The 23,309-nt window shown below is 38.4% G+C and overlaps 1 protein-coding gene across 11 annotated transcripts in view; it reads right to left on the bottom strand.

Moving 5' to 3' along the window:
* The window catches only part of SDCCAG8 (SHH signaling and ciliogenesis regulator SDCCAG8), a 253,284-nt gene that overhangs the window by 212,249 nt on the left and 17,726 nt on the right, over positions 1-23,309 (bottom strand). For all 11 annotated transcript variants that reach the window (XM_040451836.1, XM_040451834.1, XM_040451837.1 and 8 more), the window contains exon 5: positions 13,293-13,418. In XM_040451836.1, coding sequence (XP_040307770.1) covers positions 13,293-13,418 — 126 coding nt within the window. The remainder of the gene's footprint in view (positions 1-13,292; positions 13,419-23,309) is intronic.

Genomic DNA, 23,309 nt, shown 5'->3' with positions numbered 1-23,309 from the left:
TATTTACTTTTGGGAGAGAAAGTATGTGTGTGGGGGCCCCCCCCCCCCCCCGGGAGGGGGCCAGAGGATCCGAAGCAGGATCTGTGCTCACAGCAGACAGCCGGATGTGGGGCCCAAATTCAGGAAGAGTGAGCCCATGACCTGAGTCAAATTCAGGCACTTAACTGACTGAGCCAACCAGGCGCCCCTGGAGATGTATATTCTTAAAACACAGGGCCCTCTCTTGTTTTCATTTTCCACATTTCCTAAAGCCATGACTAATAATAGTGCTAATACCTACGGTGTGTACTATGTGCCAGACTTGGTTTATGTGATTCACATATATCAACTCATTTAATCACTACAACCACCCTAGGAGGTGAGTTTATTGTTATCTCCAATTTATAGAAAAGGAAATTGAGTGACACTGAGTAACTTGTAAGAGTCACAAAGGTAGAAGTGGCTAATAAGAGGCAGAGCTGGGATCTGAACCCCGGGCAATCTAATTCCCTAGTCCACACCCTGAACGACGATGCTCTCCTGCCCTTCCAGAAAAATATTTATCTTCAACAAAAAAAAACAATGCATGCAGATAAACAGAACTGACATGCAGCCTGCATGCCAGGGACTCACCAAGAATTGGTAGGGACCATTGCAAACCATCTAAAACATGCAGCCACTACTCAGTTCCAGGCAATTGCTGCCATGTGTGAATGCGAAGTTGAGTTACAAAAACAATCTTTTGAGTTTTTAAGAGATTAAACCGGGTATCTGGCTTTTCAGCTAAAACATTGTTAAACACTGGTTCATAGCTCGTCAAACAAAACATGCCTACAGACTGAATTTGTTGCTGCCACTGTGTTTGCCACCTCTGTTACCCTCTCAACATTCAACGAAATATGCAGCCCAAAGATCTGGGTAATTTATATGTACCACAAGGACGGAAATACAAATGTAACTCAACGAATAATTATGGAACTCTTGCTAAGGGCCAAAAAAGCACTCACAAGAGAGGACAGGTCCGAAACCCAGAACTATACTGCGGTGTCGTATCATGCTAGAAAGAGATAGTATTCCGAGAGCCTCCTCCACATTCTTCTGGAAGTTCAGTTTAATGCAAACGCCTGTGTATGATACCTCCTATGTTCAGGCAGTGTGCTAAGGAGCTTGGAGGGTAAAAACGAGCCAGACCAATCTTATCCTCAAGGCAAAAACCCTAAGCAGATAATTTCAGTTTAATATGGTATGTGCTAAGCCAGAGGTGTGCATGGGGGACTATGCCAAAACAGACGAGGGACACTAAGAACAACCAGAGATTCAAGGAAGGTTTTCTGGAGGTGTTGACACTGGCATGATATCTTGGGTGAGAAAGAGAGAGCTAGATAGGAAGAGCATGCCAGGAAAAACACATCATGGGGAAAATCACAGAAGTGTGAATAAGTATGGTGCCTCCGAGAGATTCAGGCTATCTGAAATGACTAGAGATTGAAGCAATCCAAAACAATGGATGTTCAAAATGTCAAGCCTCAGAGGCAAATAAGGGTCTGGGAAGTATGGTATAACAAGTTTGAATTTGATTTGGTAGGTAAGGACAAATCTCTCAATATTTGACTGAGTGTATTCAAAGCTGCATTAGAGAACTATCTAATTTCCTGTGGAGAAATTGGAGAAAGCACATAGACCACAGATTGCTGGCTTATGGTATAAAATACTGTCATTCTTTGGAAAGAAAGCAGTGCTAGTCTAATTGACACTTTGTCCTTTCACAGATAACATTTAAAAACCTGAATGGCATTTGACCAAAGTTTTAAAAACTTAGTTAGCATTTACATCCCTGAAGATCACTGAAAACCTTTGATTTCTTAATTGAGGGGAGGGGTGGTAGTGGGGAGAATGAAATAGACAGAAAAAGAAATGGCTCAGAAATGTTCTGCTTTAAAAAAAAAAATCTCCTAGATCTTTTAATGAGTATACATGCCAAAATTTTTTTTTCTTTTTTAATATATGAAATTTATTGTCAAATTGGTTTCCATACAACACCCAGTGCTCATCCCAAAAGGTGCCCTCCTCAATACCCACCACCTACCCTCCCCTTCCTCCCACCCCCCATCAACCCTCAGTTTGTTCTCAGTTTTTAAGAGTCTCTTATGCTTTGTACATGCCAAACTTTCTAATAAATAGCATATTTTAATGTTATTATAATTTTTGGAACTCTTGAGAAAAGCTCTCCATGAAAAGAAATTTCATAGGAAAAAAACGATGAAAAATAAAGATAGAAATGAAATATCCCTTGAACAGTTTTAGTTTTTAAAAAATAAACTGTTTGTTCCTTCAACTACTAGGTCATAAAATAGACTAAAATCTAAAAGTCATGTAGGCTACCATCCAAGTCCAAGGCTAAAATTAAGGAACAATAAAGAGGACGTTCTTCTCTTCTGGGGAGAATCTTCTATGCAATGGCAAACAAAGATGGTTTGGTTCAATATTGACAAGCTATTCTTAACCTATGCAGGAAGTTCTACAGTATGACATTAGACTAGGTAGATGGATCTAGGGAGTCAGACAGTCTGATATTTGAGTCTTCACTTTGCCATTTTCTAGCTGTGTGTGTGTGTGTGTGTGTGTGTGTGTGACATTCGTAGAGTTGCTTTATTTACTTAACTGCTATATACCTTAATTTACTCATCTGAAAATAGATATAACACCTGCCTTCTTTGCCTACTACAAGCCTGAAATAATTTAATGTAAACAAAGTGCTGGATATAGTGCCTGCTACATCATAACCATGTACTGATCAATAAATGTCAATTATTGCTATCTATTTTAATTATTTTTCAAAAGAAAGTATTAAGAATACTGAAAACCTATACTCAAATCTTCCAATAGCTTTGGCAAGATCTACTGTCAATATGGTAATAGATTCAGTAAAAAGCATTCAGAAAAAAAAGATAATCTCTCTTGGTGTGTTTATATTTAAGATATTCTAAAAAGTTTCATTTTACGTTAAAATTCTGAATAAAAAGAGTTAAGATGGCAGCATAGTATGGGGATCTGGAGCTTGTCTCCTCCCAGAAAAACTGCTAGATCAACACCAAACCATTTTGGACACCTAGGAAATTAAACTGAGGATGAACATGACAATCTGCATAATCTGAGCGAGAGATCTAGGCAGGTATATGGTGTAGAGAGGTGAATTGGGAGAGAGAAAAGCCGTGGCACCACAGAGATTAGGGAGCCATTTTCACAGATAGAGGACAGAGAGAGAAGGGGGAGACAGTGCAGTGTGTTGGAATCATGCAAGAAAAGCATTTCCCCTGAAAGTAGCTAAAGGGAGAGACAGAGAGAGAGAGAGAGAGAGAGAGTGAAAACACTCACAGGGAACTGGACAAGAAGAAATTTGTTTCCCAAAACCACTGACAGGGAAAAAGGAGAGGGTTTCAACACCAACAGTTTTCTATAAATAGTGGAGTACAGAGGTGCCTGGGTGGCTCAGTCGGTTAAGCATCCGACTTTGGCTCAGATCAGGATCTCACAGTCTGAGGGTTTGAACCCTGTGATGGACTCTGTGCTGACAGCTCAGAGCCTGGAGCCTGCTTTGGATTCTGTCTTTCTCTCTCTCTCTCTCCCTCTCTCTGCCCTTCCTCTGCTCACACTATATCTCAAAAATAAATAAACATAAAAAAAAAAACATACCCACACACACAGCGGAGTGCAGAATCTGAAGTTTCAGAGCTCAGTGCCTAGTAGTGCTCTGGTGAGGAAGCAGGGTGAATCCCCAAGGAGCAGGTAGTGTGGTCTAAGGGGTCCATGTGCCACACAGGGAGAGAGGGTTCCACTACTTGGAGTGCATTTGGTAGAGGCAATATGGCCTCTCCACAGGCAAAAGTCTCAGCAGGCCCCAGAGAGCTGCCATGTTTACTGATATCAGAACAAAGACACTAGCTAAGGGCAACAAACCCTGGCAATAGCTATGTGTTGGGATTTACCATAAACTTTGAGCCTCTGCTGCTGTGTGGTCTCCTGCAAATGTTTTTTGGGACAATCAATACCTGGCAATTGTTCAGCAAGACCCTCCCCCAGAGGATCAGCATGGGTCTGAGCCACGTGGGTCTCTGAAGTGTAGGGTTTTGAAACGCAGCCCCATCTGAGATAAAACTCTGGAGGGAGGTGCCACCTGGCAAGAGAGCAGCTTGGATAGGAGAGTAAAGGTGGGGAGAGGATGGAAGCCTGAGACGAAAGAGGAGTGATTGATCACACACCTGTGAAGGTGCAAAATTCTCACTATAGAGATTAGACAGTGGGGTGAAGCCATTTTCACCCCCAGCTGAACTGCAGTGATCAACCCCAGTGAGCTAAGCAGTACCATAAAATGGAGAACGGAGCTGTTACAATCCCTACCCACCTGCACTCTCCAGGCACATCTCCACTAGGGCAAGTTGGCCTGAGAAACAGCAGTAGGCCCCTCCCCCAGAAGACCAGAAAAAACCCTTTCCATCCACTTAGTCTAAAGATCACAGTGTACTGCAAAGTTTCAGTTATAGGGGAAACTGGATCTACCTCTATTTGGGTTGTTTCTTATTTGCTTGTTCATTTTCTTTGCTTATGTTTTTGATTATGTTGTGGAGTTTGGGGGTTTTTTTCTTTCTTAGATACAGAAAGAACCATTTAAAAAAAATTTTTAATGTTTATTTTTGAGAGAGAGAAAGACAGAGCACAAACAGGGGAAGGGCAGAGAGAGATGGAGACACAGAATCTGAAGCAGGATCCAGGCTCTGAGCTGTCAGTACAGAGCCCAACACAGGGCTCGAACTCACAAATGGTGAAATCATGACCTGAGCCAAAGTCGGATGCTTAACTGACTGAGCTACCCAGGCACCTCAAGAGCAAAATTTGTATTCTATTTTATTTTTTATTTTATTTTATTCTATTCTATTTTATTATTTAATTTTTTATTTTTAATTTCTTTTTCTTTTACTTTTTTTCCTTTTCTCTTTTTTCTCTTTTCTATCAAACTTTTCTCAGGAAGCACACGAAACACGCCTAGATTATAGCTTCCTTTATTTGATTTTTTTGTTTTGTTTTAATTGTTTAATTTAAATTTTTTTTTCTTCCTCCAAAATGACAAGATGGAGGAATTCACCCCAAAAGAAGGAACAGGTTAAATGATGGCTAGGGATTTAATCAACACAGATATAAGTAATATGTCTGAACTAGAATTTAAAACCACAATTATAAGAATGCTAGCTGGGGTTGAAAAAAGCATAGAGCACACCAGAAAATCCCTTTTTGTAGGAATAAAAGATCTAAAACCTAGTCAGGCCAAGATTAAAAATGCTATACTGAGATGGAATTTTGAATGATGCCATGATGGTGAGGATGGATGAAGCAGAGCAGTGAATCAATGATATAGAAGATAATTATGGAAAATAATGAAGCTGAAAAAAAGAGGGAAACAAAGACAAAAGATCACAATACAAGACTTAGAAAACTCAGCTACTTATTAAAGAGGAATTACATTTGTATCATAGGAGTCCCAGAAGATGAAAAGAGAGAAGAAGGGAAAGAAGGTTTATATGAACAAATTATAGCTGAAAACTTTGCTATCTGGGAAGGATAAAGACACCAAAATCCAGGAAGCACAAAGAACTCCCATGAAATTTAATAAAAGCCAACCAACATATCATAGTAAAACTCACAAAATACACGGTCAAGAATCATGAAAGCAGCAAGGGAAAAATAAGTCCTTAACCTTCAAGGGAAGACAGATCAGGTTTACAGAAGATTTGTCCACAGAAACTTGGCAGGCCAGAAAGGAGTGGCAGGATATATTCATCAAGCTGAATGGGAAAAATATGCAGCCAAGAATTCTTTATCCAACAAGGATGTCATTCAGAATGGAAGGAGAGATAAAGAGTTTCCCAGACAAACAAAAACTAAAGGAGTTCATGACCACTAAACCAGCCCTGCAAGAAACTTTAAGGGGAACTCTTTAAGTGGAGAAGAAAAAAAAAAAGAAGACCAAATCCACAAAGACTACAAAGGATCAGAAAACATCACTAGAAACACCAACTCTACAGGTAACATGATGGCGCTGAATTCGTATCTTTCAAAAATCACTCTGAGTATAAATAGACTAAATGTTCCAATTAAAAGACACAGTGTATCAAAATGGATTAAAAATAAAACACAAGACCCATCTACATGATCCCCACAAAAGACTCATTTTAGACCTAAAAACAACTGCAGATTGAAATTGAGGGGAGTGAGAACCATCTCATGCTAACGGACATCAAAAGAAAGCCAGAGTAGCCATACTTATTATCAGACAAACTAAATTTTAAAACAAAGACCGTAACAAAAGATGAAGAAGGGTATTATATAATAATAATTAAGGGGTCTCTCTACCAAGAAGATCTAATAATTGTAAATATGTATGCCCCCAACTTGAGAGGACCCAAATATATAAATCAATTCCTCACAAACATAAAGAAACTCATTGATAATAATACAATGATACGAGTGCCTTTTAACACCCCACTTACAACAATGGACAGATCATCTAAGCAAAAAATCAACAAGGAAACAATGGCGTTGAATGACACACTGGACCAGATGTACTTAACGGAAATATTCGGAACATCCTAAAGCAGAACTCATATTCTTCTCAAGTGCACATGGAACATTCTCCAGAATAGATCACATACTGGGACACAAATCAGGCCTCAGCAAGTACAAAAAGATCGAGATCATACCAAGCATATTTTGAGACCACAATGCTATGAAATTTTAAGTCAACCACAATAAAAAATGTGGAGACACCACGAATACTTGGAGATTAAAGAACACCCTACTAAAGAATGAATGGGTTAACCAAGAAATTAAAGAGAAAATTAAAAAGTACATGGAAGCCAATGAAAATGAAAACACTACAGTTCAAACCTTTCGGGATGCAGCAAAGGCAGTCATAAGAGGAAAGTATATAGTAATCCAGGACTACCTAAAGAAGGAAGAAATGTCTCAAATACAGAACCTAACCTTATACCTAAAGGAGCTGGGGAAAAAAAAAAAAAAACAGCAAATAAACCCAAAAACAGCAGAAGAAGGGAGATAATAAAGGTTAGAAAAGAAATCAATGATATCGAAATCAAAAAAACCATAGGACAGATCAATGAAACTAGGAGTTGGTTCTTTGAAAGAATTAAAAAAATTAAATACCCCCTAGCCAGACTTATCAAAAAGAAAAAGGAAAAGACTGAAATAAATAAAATCACAAATGAGAGAGATCACAACCAACACTGCAGAAATACAGTCATAAGAGAATATTATGAGCAATTATATACCAACAAATTGGCAATCTAGAAGAAATAGAAAAATTCCCAGAAATATATAAACTACCAAAATTGAAACAAGGAAGAAATAGAAAATTTGAACAGACACATAACCAGTAAAGAAACTGAATCAGTAATCAAAACCTCCCAACAAACAAGAATCCAGGGCCTGATGGCTTCCCAGGGGAATTCTACCAAACATTTAAGGAAGAATTAATACCTATTCTTTTGAAACTGTTCCAAAAAACAGAAATGGAAAGAACCAAATTCACTCTATGAGGCGAGCATTACCTTGATTCCAAAAAAGACAACCCCACTAAAAAGGAGAATGACAGACCAATTTCCCTGATGAACATGGATGAAAAATTCTCAACCAGATACAAGCAAATTGAATCCAACAATACATTAAAAGAATTATTCACCATGATCAAGTGGGATTTATTCCTGGACTGCAGGACTGGTTCAATACCCACAAGTCAATCAATGTGATATACCACATTAATAAAAGAAAGGATAAAGGGGCACCTGGGTGGCTCAGTCTGTTAAGTGTCTGACTTAGGCTCAGGTCATGATCTCACAGTTTGTGGGTTCAAGCCTCGTGTTGGGCTCTGTGCTGACAGCTTTGAGCCTTGAGCCTGCTACAGATTCTGTGTCTGCCTCTCTCTCTCTCTCTCTGCCTCTCCCCTGTTTATGCACTTGCTCACTCTCTCTCTTTCAAAAATATATAAACAAACATTTTAAAAAATAAATAATAAAAGAAAGGATAAGAACCACACGATCCTCTCAATACATGCAGAAAAAGCATTTGACAAAATACAGCATCCTTTCTTGATAAAAACCCTCAAGAAAGTAGGGAGAGAAGGAGCATACCTCAACATCATAAAGTGCATATACAAAATACCTATAGCTAATATCATCTTCAATGGGGGAAAAACTGAGAGCTTTCCCCCTAAGGTCAGGAATAAGACAGGGATGTCCACTCTCACCACTGTTTTTCAACATAATACTGGAAGCCCTAGCCTCAGCAATCAGATAACAACAACAAAAAATAAAAGGCATACAGACTGGCAAGGAAGTAATCAAACTTTCACTTTACAGATGATACTCTACATGGAAAACCTGAAAAACTCCACCAAAAATCTACTAGAACTGACATATGAATTCAGCACAGTCTCAGGATATAAAATCAACTTTGAGAAATCTGTTGCATTTCTATATACCAATAATGAAGCAGCAGAAAGAGAAATCAAGGAATTGATCTCATTTACAATTGCACCAAAACCTATTAGATACTTAGGAATAAACCTAACCAAAGAAGTGAATATCTGAATGCTGAAAACTATGGAACATTTCTTAAAGAAATTAAAGAAGACACAAAGAAATGGAAAAACATTCCATGCTTATGGATTAGGAGAACAAAAATGTCTGTATTACCCAAAGCATTCTACACATTCAATGCAATCCATATCAAAATAACATCAGCATTCTTCACAGAGCTAGAACACAATTCTAAAATTTGTATGGAACCAGAAAAGACCCCAAATAGCCAAAGCAATCCTGAAAATGAAAACTAATTCCAGACTTCAAGATGTACTACAAAGCTGTAATCATCAAGAAAGTATGGTACTGGCACAAAAACAGACACTTAGGTCAATGGAACAGAATAGAGAACCCAGAAATGGACCCACAGATGTATGGCCACCTAATCTTTGGCAAAGCAGGAAAGAGCATCCAATGGAAAAAAGACAGTTTCATCAGCAAATGGGAAAACTGGACAGTTACATGCAGATGAAACCTAGACCACTTTCTTATACGATATGCAAAACTAAACTCAAAATGGATGAAAGACCTAAATGTAAGACAGGAAGCCATCGAAGTCCTAGAGGAGAAAACAGGCAGCTACTTCTCTGACCTCAGCTGCAGCAACTTCTCACTAGACACATCTCCAGAGGCAAGGGAAACACAAACAAAAATGAACTATTAGGACCTCATCAAGACAGAAAGGTTCTATAGAGCAAAGGAAACAATCAACAAAACTAAAAGGCAGCCTGTGAAATGGGACAACATATTTGCAAATGACATATCAGATAAAGGGTTGGTATCCAAAATCTATAAAGAACTTATCAAACTCAACACCCAAAAAAAAAAAAAAAAATTAATAGTAATCCAGTGAAGAAATGGGCAAAAGACATGAATAGATACCTCTCCAAAGAAGACATCTAGATGGCTAACAGACACATGAAAAGATGCTCAACGTCATTCATCATCAGGGAAATACAGATCAAAACCACAATGAGCTACCACCTGACACCTGTCAGAATGGCTAACATTAACAACCCAGGCAACAACAGATGTTGGCAAGGATGCGGAGAAAGAGAATCTCTTTTGCACTGCTGGTGGGAATGCAAACTGGTGCAGCCACTCTGGAAAACAGTGCAGAGTTGCCTCAAAAAATTAAAACTAGAACTATCCTACGACCCAGCAATCACACTACTACATATCTATCCAATGAATACAAAAATGCTGATTTGAAGGGGCACATGCAACCCAACGTTTATAGCAGCACTATCAACAACAGCCAAATTATTGAGAGTCCAAAAGCCCATTGACTCATGAATGGATAAAGAAGATGTTGTGTATATATACAATGGAATATTACTCTGCAATCAAAAAGAATGAAATCTTGCTATTTGCAACAATGTGGATGGATCTAGAGTGTATTATGCTAAGAGAGATAAGTCAGACAAAGACAAATATCACATGATTTCACTCATCGGTGGATTTAAGAAACACAACAGATGAACATAAGGGAAGGGAAGGTAAAATAAGATAAAACCAGAGAGGGAGGTAAACCATAAGAATCTTTTTTTTTTAAGTTTATTTATTTTGAGAGAGAGAGAGAGAGAGAGAGAGAGAGAGAGCATGAATTGGGGAGGGGCAGAGAGAGAGGGAGAGAGAGAATCCCAAGCAGGCTCTGTGCTGTCAGCATGGGCCTGACATGGGACTCAATCCCACAAACCATGAGTTCATGACCTGAGCTGAAACCAAGAGTTGGACACTTAACTGACTGAGTCACCCAGGCACCCAACCATAAGAAACTGTTAAATACAGAGAACAAACTGAGGGTTGCTGGAGGGGAGGTAGGTGGCAGGATGGAACAAATGGGTGACGGGCATTAACGAGGGCACTTGCTGGGATGAGGACTGGGTGTTGAAAGGGCGGGCCTACGCCAGCTGACTCCATCTTGTTCTGTGTCCTTCACCTAGACCAGCCTCCTCCCCTTGAGTAACCTCCGCTCACCCATTCAAACTTCCTGATCAAAACATGCCCAGTGACCTTCGTAACAGGACTCCGACCCTTCCCCAGCCAATCAGCTGAGGCCACAGCCATTACCTCACCAACTGCCCCTAGACCCCTATAAAACCTTTGTCCTTTTGAAACTCGCTCTCTCTCCCCGGTATCTCACCGCTGCGTCGGTGCAGGTAGGGGATTGAGCTCGAGCTAGCTCGAATAAAGGGTCTTTTGCTTTTGCATCTGACTCGGCTCCCTAGTGGTCTTTCTGGGCATAACAGGTGTTATATGTAAATGATCAATCACTAAATTCTACTCCTGAAACCAATACTACACTACATGTTAACTAACTTGAATTTAAATTTAAAAACCCCTCTGAATTATAGCACCATGCTTATGTTGCTGAAATGCCTCATTTCACCTACGCAAGCAAAAAGCAGTAAGCAGTGGGGGTAGGGGTGCCTGGTTGGTTGAGTTGGTTGAAAATCTGACTCTTGATTTTGGCTCAGATCCTGATCCCAGGGTTGTGGGATCGAGCCCTACGTGAGTGTGGAGCCTACTTAGGACTCTGTCTCTTTCTCTCTCTCTCCCCGCTTTGCCCCTCTCCCCAGCCTGAGCCCTCTCTCTCTTAAAAAAAAAAAAAAAAAAAAAAAAAAGCAGTACGGGTAGTAATTCTGTATCTACAAAGTAACAGACGACCAACGTTAAAACAGACATCAAGGTCTCCTGACATATCTGCAACAATAATTTTGATCCTCTGCATTATATTTTAGTTCATGTGAATGTTAAAACATAACTCTCGACAGCTGTGTTTTTTCCATAATTGAGGCTGCAATTGACTTCAGCTAGTTTCCTTTGTTCATGTAGCAAAGCATGTTGCACTTTTACCATTGTCTCCTTCCCCTTTGGTGTTACTCCCTTCTCTGCCCTCTGCTTCACTTGTCTGCCTGATTTCCTTTCTCACTTCACTTCCCCCTTCTTCCACTTCCTTGCCACTGTATAAATACTGAAGACTATGAATAATCAAGTAGCTGTTTGCTAAGTGACTGCATATTGGGAAGAAAACCAAAAGAATGTACTAATTTTTTAAAATGACTGAATTCTGGGGCGCCTGGGTGGCGCAGTCAGTTAGGCGTCCGACTTCAGCCAGGTCACGATCTCGCGGTCCGTGAGTTCGAGCCCCGCGTCGGGCTCTGGGCTGATGGCTCGGAGCCTGGAGCCTGTTTCTGATTCTGTGTCTCCCTCTCTCTCTGCCCCTCCCCCGTTCATGCTCTGTCTCTCTCTGTCCCAAAAATAAATAAACGTTGAAAAAAAAAATTAAAAAAAAAATAAAACAAAATGACTGAATTCTAAGTACTTTTTATATGGCTATATCACCTTAAATTGACATTGAATAAGCAATTAAGATGGAACTTTTAAGGACTAACATTGATAATAAATAATATAACATAATAATATAAATATTAAGAAAAAGCCTTCCAGGTAAGGGAAAACAGCTGACCGCAAACTGAAATGTACTGCAGAAAAATAACCTGAAACACTGATCAGCCCACTTTGTCATTCAGATTTAACACAATCAGCTGCCTCTAAATAGTAAATTCTAACACAGACCTCAAGGATTACAAATGAAACATCAGGTCAGGAAAATTTAAAAAACTTCAAGGTCAAAAATTAGAGGACACCTAGGTAAAACATTAAGACACGCGTGTCTTTTTCTTAACAGGACGGATTTGCTAACGATGACTAAGCCAAAATCCACTGTAAAGCTGCAGCAGGCAAGTATCAAAACTTCCCCACGGAACCCTGACTTTGTTTCAAAAAGCAGAACAAGCTCTGATTAACTGTGTCCTACAGCAAAAGCGGAAGTAAAAATTTTAAGGTGACAGTACCTCTGAAAAGTCATAAGGAGATACTGAGTTTAAACACTACTTAAGTATCATCACAAGAATTTTGTGTCCTAGAATTATAGAGATCCTCGAATCCACTGTTCTGCAAAATATGGCACATTCATCTTTGTGACTCAAGGTCTCAACCCAGACCGACTGCATCAGACTCTCAGGGGATGGCACTCAGGAATCTGCACGGTCAACAAATATCTCAAGTGATTGTCACTCACGTGAAAGATTAAGAACTGCTAATGTAGCTGAATCCCCTCCATTTGCCAATAGACAGAGGAACATGAGGTTAAGCCATGTTGGAAAACCCTGTAAAATCACTCGCTAACCCGCTTGTTAGGGAAAATGGGAAGACTAACATGCTGATCCCTGGACCCTCGGGCCAGGGTTCCTTCTGCTCCTCCATTCTGCCAATCAGACTGATCAGAATTCAGAGCACGATTGGAACCCTTAGGGAAATACAACAGAAATCCAAGCTCCAGTTATACAGTTTCTGGATTTAACAGAGTGCCTCCTATGTAATGCACTTCCTGCTTCACCCTGCTGTTTCCATATGGAAAAAACATCAACGGTGTGCTCAGGGAGGAAACCAGTGTGGATATGAGGCATTGCTACATCATTTCATTTGAGGATTCGTCCCACCACGGCGAATCTTAATTTTTGAGGCCCAAGCGAGCAACAGCAGAGTACATGTGCCAAATTTCAAGTGGAGGATTTCAGCAGTTCAGAGGCTGGTCGGGGAGGGTAGGAAGGAACGTTCAAACTAAAATATAATTTATGGTTTAAAACCAATGCTCACAGATGCATCCAGAAGTGTTTGTTCCCTCATTGCTTCCTCTTGTCTTTGAGATTTCAGCTCTTGTTGGAGACTTTCATTTTCAAGCACAACTACTTGTACCCTGTTTTTCATTCCAGAGAGTTCCTCCTGTAAAAAGCAGAAACAAATAGCAAATGCAGTAAGCGTTTTTAAGCACTGTTAATTGCTGTTTACTAAATGATCCAACATGCTATAAAGCATGGAAAACTTATGCTCTCTATCCATTTTCTGAATTATTATATTTAGAGAAATAAAGCAACTCAAACACTAGCTAACAAACAAACAAACAAACAAAACAAGAGGCTAGGGAATACAGTAGAGGGTCTGCTAATGGCCGTATCACAGAAATGTGTGATTTCTGACAATTTTTTTGTAGGCTTCAGAAAGGCTTTAATTAAAGGGCTTATCTAAAAGACTTTTAAGAATAAGGTAGACTGCTGAAAAATAAGATATATTATTATTCATGCTCAAATGCTAATAACTTGTTGAACCCCAGAGTGATTAAAGAGATAACAGGACTCTGAGACAGAAAGGCATGGAAAGTTGGAATAGTTATCCATGAATTGGTAGCCAGATGGAGGGAAATTATGAGTGACATAGTTTGGCAGAGAGTTCTTTAAGAGAGCTTCCTTAGCCTGGTGAGGAATAATACAAATGATTACAGATAAATAACAATTAGAATAGCTATTGAGTGGCGTCTCACTCTCTGAAAAAAATGTCACACAAAAAAAAATCAATGCACTGATGGTACAATATTTACCTTAATCTTCATTACCAGTATAATAAAAAAAAACATATTAAGCAATATATGCAAATTCTATTTCAATTATTTTGTTCAGAAAAAAACCCAAAAACCAAATCTGAGCTTGAAAGCTATAATTAAAAAAACATTGCAGACTTGCAATTTTTGGTCTGGCATATAATGAGCTTGGAAGACACCATTCTCATCTTTGCAACAAGAGAAAAGCTGAACAAACCAAGAAATCAACCACTCTTCTGAAATCCGTCAGAGAACTGAGGTCACAGGGAAAACTTCCATCCACGAAATTTGAGAGACAGACCAGTCTCTGAGCATCACAACCTACCTGAGCAGAAACTTCCAGGGAAACCAGTACCAGGAGAGGGAAAGGTCAAGTGCGATTGGTGAAATGCCAGAAGCTCAGGGTGGACCAGTTTGAGAGTTAAAAATGCCAGAAAGACCCAGTCACAGTTTTGTGGGTTTTATCTTTAGGACACTACCAGGTCCTTACAGTAAAGACTAGAGACAAATGCCCTCAATCTTCTCTAGTAGGAGAGGAAAAATAGCTACCGTGAAGTATGCCCAAAGCATTCTATTCTTAGAAAGGCCTGCCTCGAGAGAAACTATTTTACCAGAGCCTAAACAGCTAGGGCTTTTCAGAACCTACGTGACCTGAGGGAAGGGAAATACCCAACTCCAGCTCACTCAAGCCTTCTCACTGCACGTTAGATGAGAGGGTGAGGCCACTTGGGTGGCTCAGTTGGTTAAGCATGTAACTCTTGATTTCAGCTCATGTCATGATCTCATAGTTCGTGAGTTGAAGGCCCACCTCGGGCTCCACGCTGACAGTGCAGAGCCTGCTTGGGATTCTCTCTCCCTCTCTCTCTCTGCCCCTACCCCCATGCATACTCTCTCTCTCTCAAAATATATAAATTGAAAAAAAAAAAAGATGAGAGGATGACTGAGAAGCACTTGTGAAGGTCAAAGCTAAGGGGCACAGACTCATTAAAAGATGGAAACCTGGGGCGCCTGGGTGGCGCAGTCGGTTAAGCGTCCGACTTCAGCCAGGTCACGATCTCGCGGTCCGTGAGTTCGAGCCCCGCGTCGGGCTCTGGGCTGATGGCTCAGAGCCTGGAGCCTGTTTCCGATTCTGTGTCTCCCTCTCTCTCTGCCCCTCCCCCGTTCATGCTCTGTCTCTCTCTGTCCCAAAAATAAATAAAAACGTTGAAAAAAAAAATTAAAAAAAAAGAAAAAAAAAGATGGAAACCTAACCATACAACTATAAAATGCCTCCCTTGCTCCCACATCTAACCACCACATCAAAAGGGTGTCTGTAAAATAACAAAGGAATACAGTAAAATTACACATCTCAGAGTATATATAAGAAGAATTCTCAAGGGAAGCCCAAAGATAACAGGGGAGACATAAACCAGGACACTAGAGGAAATTTTAGCCTCTGACACCTATAATAACACAAAACAGTAAACACAGCCCAACTCCTACCAAGAAAAGCATAATATCTCACACTAAAAAACTATTCCCTCAGTTCCTTCTACTATATCATGTCCAGTATTCAACAAAAAATTAGAAAGCACATGAAAAGACAGCACAGTTTCAGGAGACTAAGCAAGCTCAGAACAAGACTTGAATATGGCAGTGATCTTGGAATTATGAGATTGGGAGTTTAAAATAATTATGATTGATACATTAAGTGTTAAAGGGTCTGATGGGAAAAGTAGACCACATGCAGGAACAGATGGGCAATATAAGCAGACATGGAAACTCTAAGAAAGAATAAAAGTGCTGGAAATCAAAAACACTGTAATGGAGATGACAAATGCCTTTGATGGGCTCATTAATAATAGACTGGTCACAACCAAGAAAAGAATCAGTGAGCTTAAAGAACTGCCAATAGAAACTTCCCAAAAGTAAATACAAAGAGAACAAAGAATGAAAAAGACAGAAGAGAAGATCCAAGCAATGCGGGACAATTATAAAAGGTGACAAAAGGGAAAATATTTGAAGGAATAATGACCTAGAATTTTCCAACATGATAGTCACCAAACACAGATCCAGGAAGCTCAGAGAACATCAAGCAGCAACAATAACAACAACAAAAAAAAATCGGGGTGCCTGGGTGGCTCAGTCAGTTAAGCGTCTGACTTCGGCTCAGGTCATGATCTCGTAGTTCATGAGTTTAGGCCCCGCGTCAGGCTCTGTGCTCAAAGCCAGGAACCTGCTTTGGATTCTGTGTCTCCCTCTCTCTCTTCCCCTCACACTCTTGTCTCTCTCTGTCTCTCAAAAATAAATAAATGTTAAAAAAGAATTTTAAAAAATCTATATCTATGCATAGTATATTCAAAGTGCAGAAAGTCTATACCTATAGAGAAAGGTATAGGGGAGCTCAGAGAACATCAAGAAGGATAAAATAACAAAAAAATCTACACCTATGCATATCACATTCAAAGTGCAGAAAATCAAAGACAAACAGAAAATCTTCAAGGAAATCAGAATTTAAAAAAAAAAAGCAACCTTACTTACAGAGAAGATAAGAATTATATTGGACTACTCTTCAGAAACCATGTAAGCAAGAAGACAATGGAATGAAATATTTAAAGTATTAAAAGGAAAAAAAACCCACCAACCTAGAATTGTATATTCAGGCAAATTAACCTTCAAAGGTGAGGGGGAAAATAAAAACTTTCTCAGATAAATAAAAATTGGGGAAATTTGTCTTCAGCAGACCTGCCTTGCAAGAAATGTTAAAAGAACTTCTTCAGAAAGGAGGAAAATGATACAACTTATAAGTTCAGGTCTACATAAAAAAAAGAAAGAGCATTTGAAAAGGATTATATGCTGATAAAATATTTTATTTTTCTTAATATTAACTGATCTAACATATAACAGTTTGCTCAAATCACAGTAGTAGCACTATATATAGTGATTACAGTGTATGAATAATTGAAATGAATGCCAGCAATGTTGTAGAGGACAGGAGGGAGGGATTGGAAACACTCTCTTACAAGGACCTTGCCCTACCCATGTAGTGGTATAGAGCTATTTGACAACAGCCTTTGATTATTGATCAGTGTGACTGCAAACTCAAGGGCAGCTACTTACAAAAGTAAAAATAGTTCACCTGGTATGCTAAGAGAGGAAAAAACTGCAATCATATAACATACTCACTTAAAACCAGAGAAGGCAAAAAAAGAGTAGAAGAGAAGGAAGGAAGGAAGGAAGGAAGGAAGGAAGGAAGGAAGGAAAGAAAGAAAGAAAGAAAGAAAGAAAGAAAGAAAGAAAGAAAGAACAAACAAGGGCAATGAGTAGAAAACAGTAACAAATATGGTAGATATTATCCAACTATATCAGTAATAACTTTAAATGTCCATGGTCTGAATACACCAATAAAAATCAGAGACTGTAAGAGTGAATGACAAACAGTACACAAGTATATGTTGTCCATAAGAAGTCGACTTTAAATATAAAGACACAGATTGATTAAAGGTAAATGGATAGAGAGAGATATACCATGCTAACACAAATCAAAAGAAAGCTGGAGTAGCTACATTAATTTCACACAAAACAGACTTCATACCAAATAAAAATATAAGGGATAAAAAGGAGCATCACACAGTGATAAAGGGGTCAATTCTCCCAGCAGACATAATAATCCTCAACGTGTTTGTGTCTAACAATAGAGCATCAAAATACACGATACAAAAACTGATAGAACTGTACAGAGAAACAGAGGAATCCACTATATAAGCTGGAGATTTCAATATCCCTCTGTCAATAACTGAAAAGACCCAGAGATCTTGCAGATTGGCAAAATATCAGTAAGAATATAGTTGAACTGAACAGCACCATCAATCAACCGGATCTAATTTGGCATTTACAGAACACTTTATTCAACAACAGAATACACATTCTTCTCAAGCTAACAGAACATTTCACCAAGACATACCAATCACATCCTGGGTGTAAAAACACACCTTAACAAATTAAAAAGAATAGAAACCATAAAAAGTATGTTCTCAGATGACGATGGAATTAAACTAGAAATCAATAACAGAAAGAGAGTTGGAACACTTCCAATATACTTGGTAATTAAACAACATTTCTTCTTAATTTTTTTTTAATGTTTATTCATTTCTTGAGAGAGGGAGAGAGAGCTAGAACCAGGGAGGGGCAGAGAGAGAGAGAGAGGGAGATACAGAATCTAAAGCAGGTTCCAGGCTCCGAGCTGTCAGCACAGAGTCCAAGGTGGGGCTTGAACTCACAAACCACGAGATCATGACCTGAGCCAAAGTCGGATGCTTAACCGACTGAGTCACCCAGGCGCCCCTAAACAACACTTCTAAATAATATACAGGTCAAGGACAAAGTCTTGAGGAAAATTTTAAAATATTTTGAACGAAATAAAAATGGAAATACAACTAATCAAGATTTCACAACTAGTGAAAAACATTAGAAAAGAAGAAAGATTCCAAATCAGTAATCTAAGCTTTTGTCTTAGGAAACTTTCAAAAAAGGGGGAGAAAATTCAATCCAAAGAAGATATAATAAAAATTAGAGTAGAGATCAAAGAAATTAAAAATAGGATAAATAAGGAAAATAGGAAATAAGATACCTAGGAATAAACCTAACCAAAGGGGTGAAAGACCTGTACTGTGAAAACTATAAAACATTGGTAAAAGAAACTGAAGAGGACACAAAGAAATGAAAAGATATTCCATGCTCATGGATTGGAAGAACAAATATTGTTAAAATGTCTATAGTACCCAAAGCAATCTACACATTTAATGCAACCCGTATTAAAATACCAACAGCATTTTTCACAGAGCTGGAACAGACAATTCTAAAATTTGTATGGAGCCACAAAAGCCCTCAAATAGCCAAAGCAACCTTGAAAAAGAAAAGCAAAGCTGGAGGCATCACAATTTCGGACTTCAAATTATATTACAAAGCTGTACTGATCAAAACAGTATGTTACTGGCACAAAAACAGACACATAGATCAATAGAGCAGAGTAGAAAACCCAGAAATGAACCCACAGTACATGGTCAATTAATCTTTGACAAAGCAGGAAAGAATGTCCAATGGGGAAAAGACAGTCTCTTCAATGAATGGTGTTGGGAAAACTGGGCAGCAACATGCAAAAGAATGAAACTGGTCCACTTTCTTATACCAAACACAAAAATAAATTCAAAATGGATTATTAACTATCCAAATGTGAGACCTGAAACTGATAAAAAAAAAAATCCTAGAGGAGAACATAGGCAGTAACCTCTTTGACGCTGGCCATAGCAACTTCTTTCTAGATATGCCTCTTCAGGCAAGGAAAACAAAAGCAAAATAAACTATTGGGACTTTATCAAAATAAAAAGCTTCTGCACAGTGAGAGAAACAATCAACAAAACTAAAAGGCAACCTATGTAATGGGAGAAGATGTCTGCAAATGACATCTGATACAGAGGTAGTATCCAAAATATATAAAGAACTTATAAAACTCAATACTCAAAAAACAAATAATCCAATTAGAAATGGGCAGAAGACATGAACAGATATTTTTCCAAAGAAGACACGCAGATGGCCAACAGACACATGAAAATATGCTTAATATCACTGACCATCAAGGAAATACACATCAAAGCTACAATACAGAACTACAATGACATGTCACCTCACACCTGTCAGAGTGGCTAAAATCAGCAACACAAGATACAACAGATGTTGGCGAGGATGTGGAGAAAGGGGAACGCTCTTGCACTGTTGGGGGGAATGTAACTGGTGTAGCCACTCTGGAAAACAGAATGGAGGTTCCTCAAAAAGTTAAATATAGAACTACCCTAGTTCCAGCAGTTGCATTAGTAACTATTTATACAAAGAATACAAAAATACCAATTCAAACGGATACATGCACCCCAAAGTCTATAGAAGCATTATCTACAAGAGCCAAATTATACAAAGAGCCCAAGTATCCATCGACGGATGGATAAATGCATGGTATAGATACATGATGGAATATCACCCAGCCATAAAAAAGATTGAAATCTTGCCATTTGCAATGACATGGATGGAGCTACAGAGTATTATGCTATGGCTACAGAGTATTATGCTATGGGAAATAAGTCACTCAGAGAAAGACAAATACCATATGATTTCACTCATATGTGGAAGTTAAGAACAAAAAAAATGAGCAAAGGAAAAAAAAAAAAGAGAGAGGCAAACCAAGAAACAGATTCTTAGCTATACTGAACAAACTGATGGTTACCAGAGAGAGAGGAGGTCAGTGCGGGGAGGGAGGGATGGGTTAGATAGGTGATGAGGATTAACGAGTACACTTGTGATGAGCACTGGGTATTGTATGGAAGGGTTGAATCACAATATTGTACACCTGAAACTAATACACTATATGTTAACTAACTAGAATTTAAGTAAAAACTTAGGGGTCCCTGGCTGGCTCAGTTGGTAGAACTTATGAGTCTTGATCTCTTGGTTGTGTATTCAAGCCCCAAGTGTGGCATGGAGTTTACTTAAAATAAAATTTAAAAAAAAGAAAAAGAAAATACATAAAATCTTTAAAAAATACATTTAAAAAGGATATAAAAATTAATTATTATTAAATAAAAAATTGTAAAAATTAATAAAATATCTCTAAGCCCTTAAATGTTACTTTTATTCTGTTACTCTCTTGTTAAAACATACCAAATGCGTACTCCGTCTACCTTTCAAGGCTTTTGTAATCTTCCATTTTCCCAGCTCAGCATAGTTTTAATAATTTCTAACAGAATCCTCTACTGCAGAAATTTAGAATAGATGCCTCATGGCCCCCATAAATAAACCCTATTCATCCTGAGTATATCCTTTCAGTGTTGCTGTTCTCTCTATGGAACTCTTTCACCCCACTTCTGCTGATCTAAATGATCTTACTCTTTTAAGATTGCTCTCTCCCAGAAAAATATCTCCCAAAACTCCAGATTTTAGTACCTTTCTACTCTTATTATAATTACATTTTATATTACAGAATACAGACTACATTATACTCTCTATAGTGTTGCTATGGTGCTCATAGACATTAGTACTCTCTTCTTGACCAGATGGTAAATTTATTACAATTTATATTGAAGGGTGGCAAAATCTGCCACCCCAAAATATGCCACTTTGGAATAAGAATTATTTTGAGTTAAAGACACTTGAAAAACAGCAAATACAAAAAGAGTGCTCTGACTTCCCCTTTTTTTCCTGAAAGCAGGAGATAAAACTCCCATGTGAAAGATGGCCTCCCCGTATCAGGAGGAAAGAAACATTCTTATCACCAGAGACAGGGAGTGGAGGCTGAGAGGCATCTGTGCAAACAGACCTCATAAAAATAACTCATCTTCCTTTAACCTCCCCATATATTTTAGTTATGTTTCCACACTGCCTCTCTTTGTTCAACGTATAAAAGCATTTAGGTTTTGCCATTTCTTTCAGACATCATTTCCTTATGAGGTCTCCCATGTTACATAAAACTTCTACTGAAACAATCCCATTTACAATTGCACCAAAAGGAATAAAATACCTAGAAATAAGTTAAACCAAGGAGATGAAAGATCTATACTCTGAAAACTATAAGACACTGATAAAAGAAACTGAAAAAGATACAAATAGAAAAGCTATACCATGCTCATGGATTTGAAGAATAAATATCGTTAAAATGTCCATGCTACCTAAGGCAACCTACATATTCAAAGCAATCTCTATCAAAATACTAATATCATTTTCCACAGAACTAGAATAAATAATCCTAACATTTGTACAGAACCACAAAAGACCCCGCATTGCCAAAGTAATCTTGAGAAAGAAGAACAAAGCTGGAGGTATCACAATCCCAGATTTCAAGAAGTTCTACAAAGCTATAGTAGTCAAAATAGTATAGTACTGGCACAAAAACAGACACATAGAACAATGGAACAGAATAGAGAGCCCAGAAATAAACACACCTATAGGGTCACTTAATCTATGACAAAAGAGGCAAGAATATACAACAGGGAAATGACGTCTTGTCAATAAATGGTGTTAGGAAAACTGGACAGCTACATGAAAAAAATGAAAATGGACCACATTCCTATACCATACACAAAAATAAACTCAAAATGGATTAAATACCTGAATGTGAAACCTTAAACCATAAAATTTCTAAAAAATAAAACATAGGCAGTAATCTCTTTTATTAGCAACACGTTTATGGATATGTCTCCTCAGGCAAGGGAAACAAAAGCAAAAACAAACTATTGGGACTACACCAAAATAAAAAGCTTTTGCACAGCAAAGGAAATTACCAACAAAACAAAAAGGAAACCTAGAGAACGGGAGAAGAGATGTGCAAATGATATATCTGGTAAGTGGTTAATATCCAAAATTTATAAAGAACTTACACTACTCAACATCAAAATAAATAACCTGATTTAAAAATAGGCAGAGGGCCTGAATAGACATTTCTCCAAAGACATGCAGATGGCCAATAGACACATGAAATGATGCTCAACATCACTGATCATCAGGGGGGGAAAAAAATCAAAACCATAATGAGATATCACCTCACACCAGTCAGAATGGATAGTATCAGAGACAAGAATCAACAAGTGTTGATGAGGATGTGGAGAAGCGGGAACCTTCATGCGCTGTTGGTGGGAATGTAAATTGGTGTAGTCACTGTGGAAGACAGCATGGAGATTCCCCAAAACATTAATATTAGAAATACCATATGATCCAGTAATTCCACTGCTGGATATCTGCCCCCAAAACTGACACAAATCCAAAAAGATATGTGCACATCTCTGTTTACTGCAGCAGTATTTACAATAGCCAAGATATGGAAGCAACCAAGTGTGTGCATTGATATATGAATGGATAAAGAAGATGTGCAGGCTGTGTGTGCGTGTGTGTGTATGTGTATACATACATATGCATGTGTACATACACACACACATATATACATACATGTATATATATATATATTACTTAGCCATAAAATATTACTTAGCCACAAAAAAGAATGAGATCTTGCATTTGTGACAACATGGATGGACCTAGAGGGTATCATGCTAAGTGAAATAAATCAGACAGAGGAAGACAAATACCATATGATTTCACTTATACACGGAATCTAAAAAACAAAATAAAGAAACAAACCAACAGCCTCTTAAATACAGAGAGGTGGTTGTCAGAGGAGAGGTGGGTAGGGGGATGAATGAAGTAGATAATGAGAATTAAGA

Source organism: Herpailurus yagouaroundi, unplaced genomic scaffold (assembly GCF_014898765.1).
Source record: "Herpailurus yagouaroundi ecotype Mexico unplaced genomic scaffold, PumYag 205, whole genome shotgun sequence".
Taxonomy (NCBI): Eukaryota; Metazoa; Chordata; class Mammalia; order Carnivora; family Felidae; genus Herpailurus; species Herpailurus yagouaroundi.
This window is presented reverse-complemented; position numbering and strand designations above follow the sequence as displayed.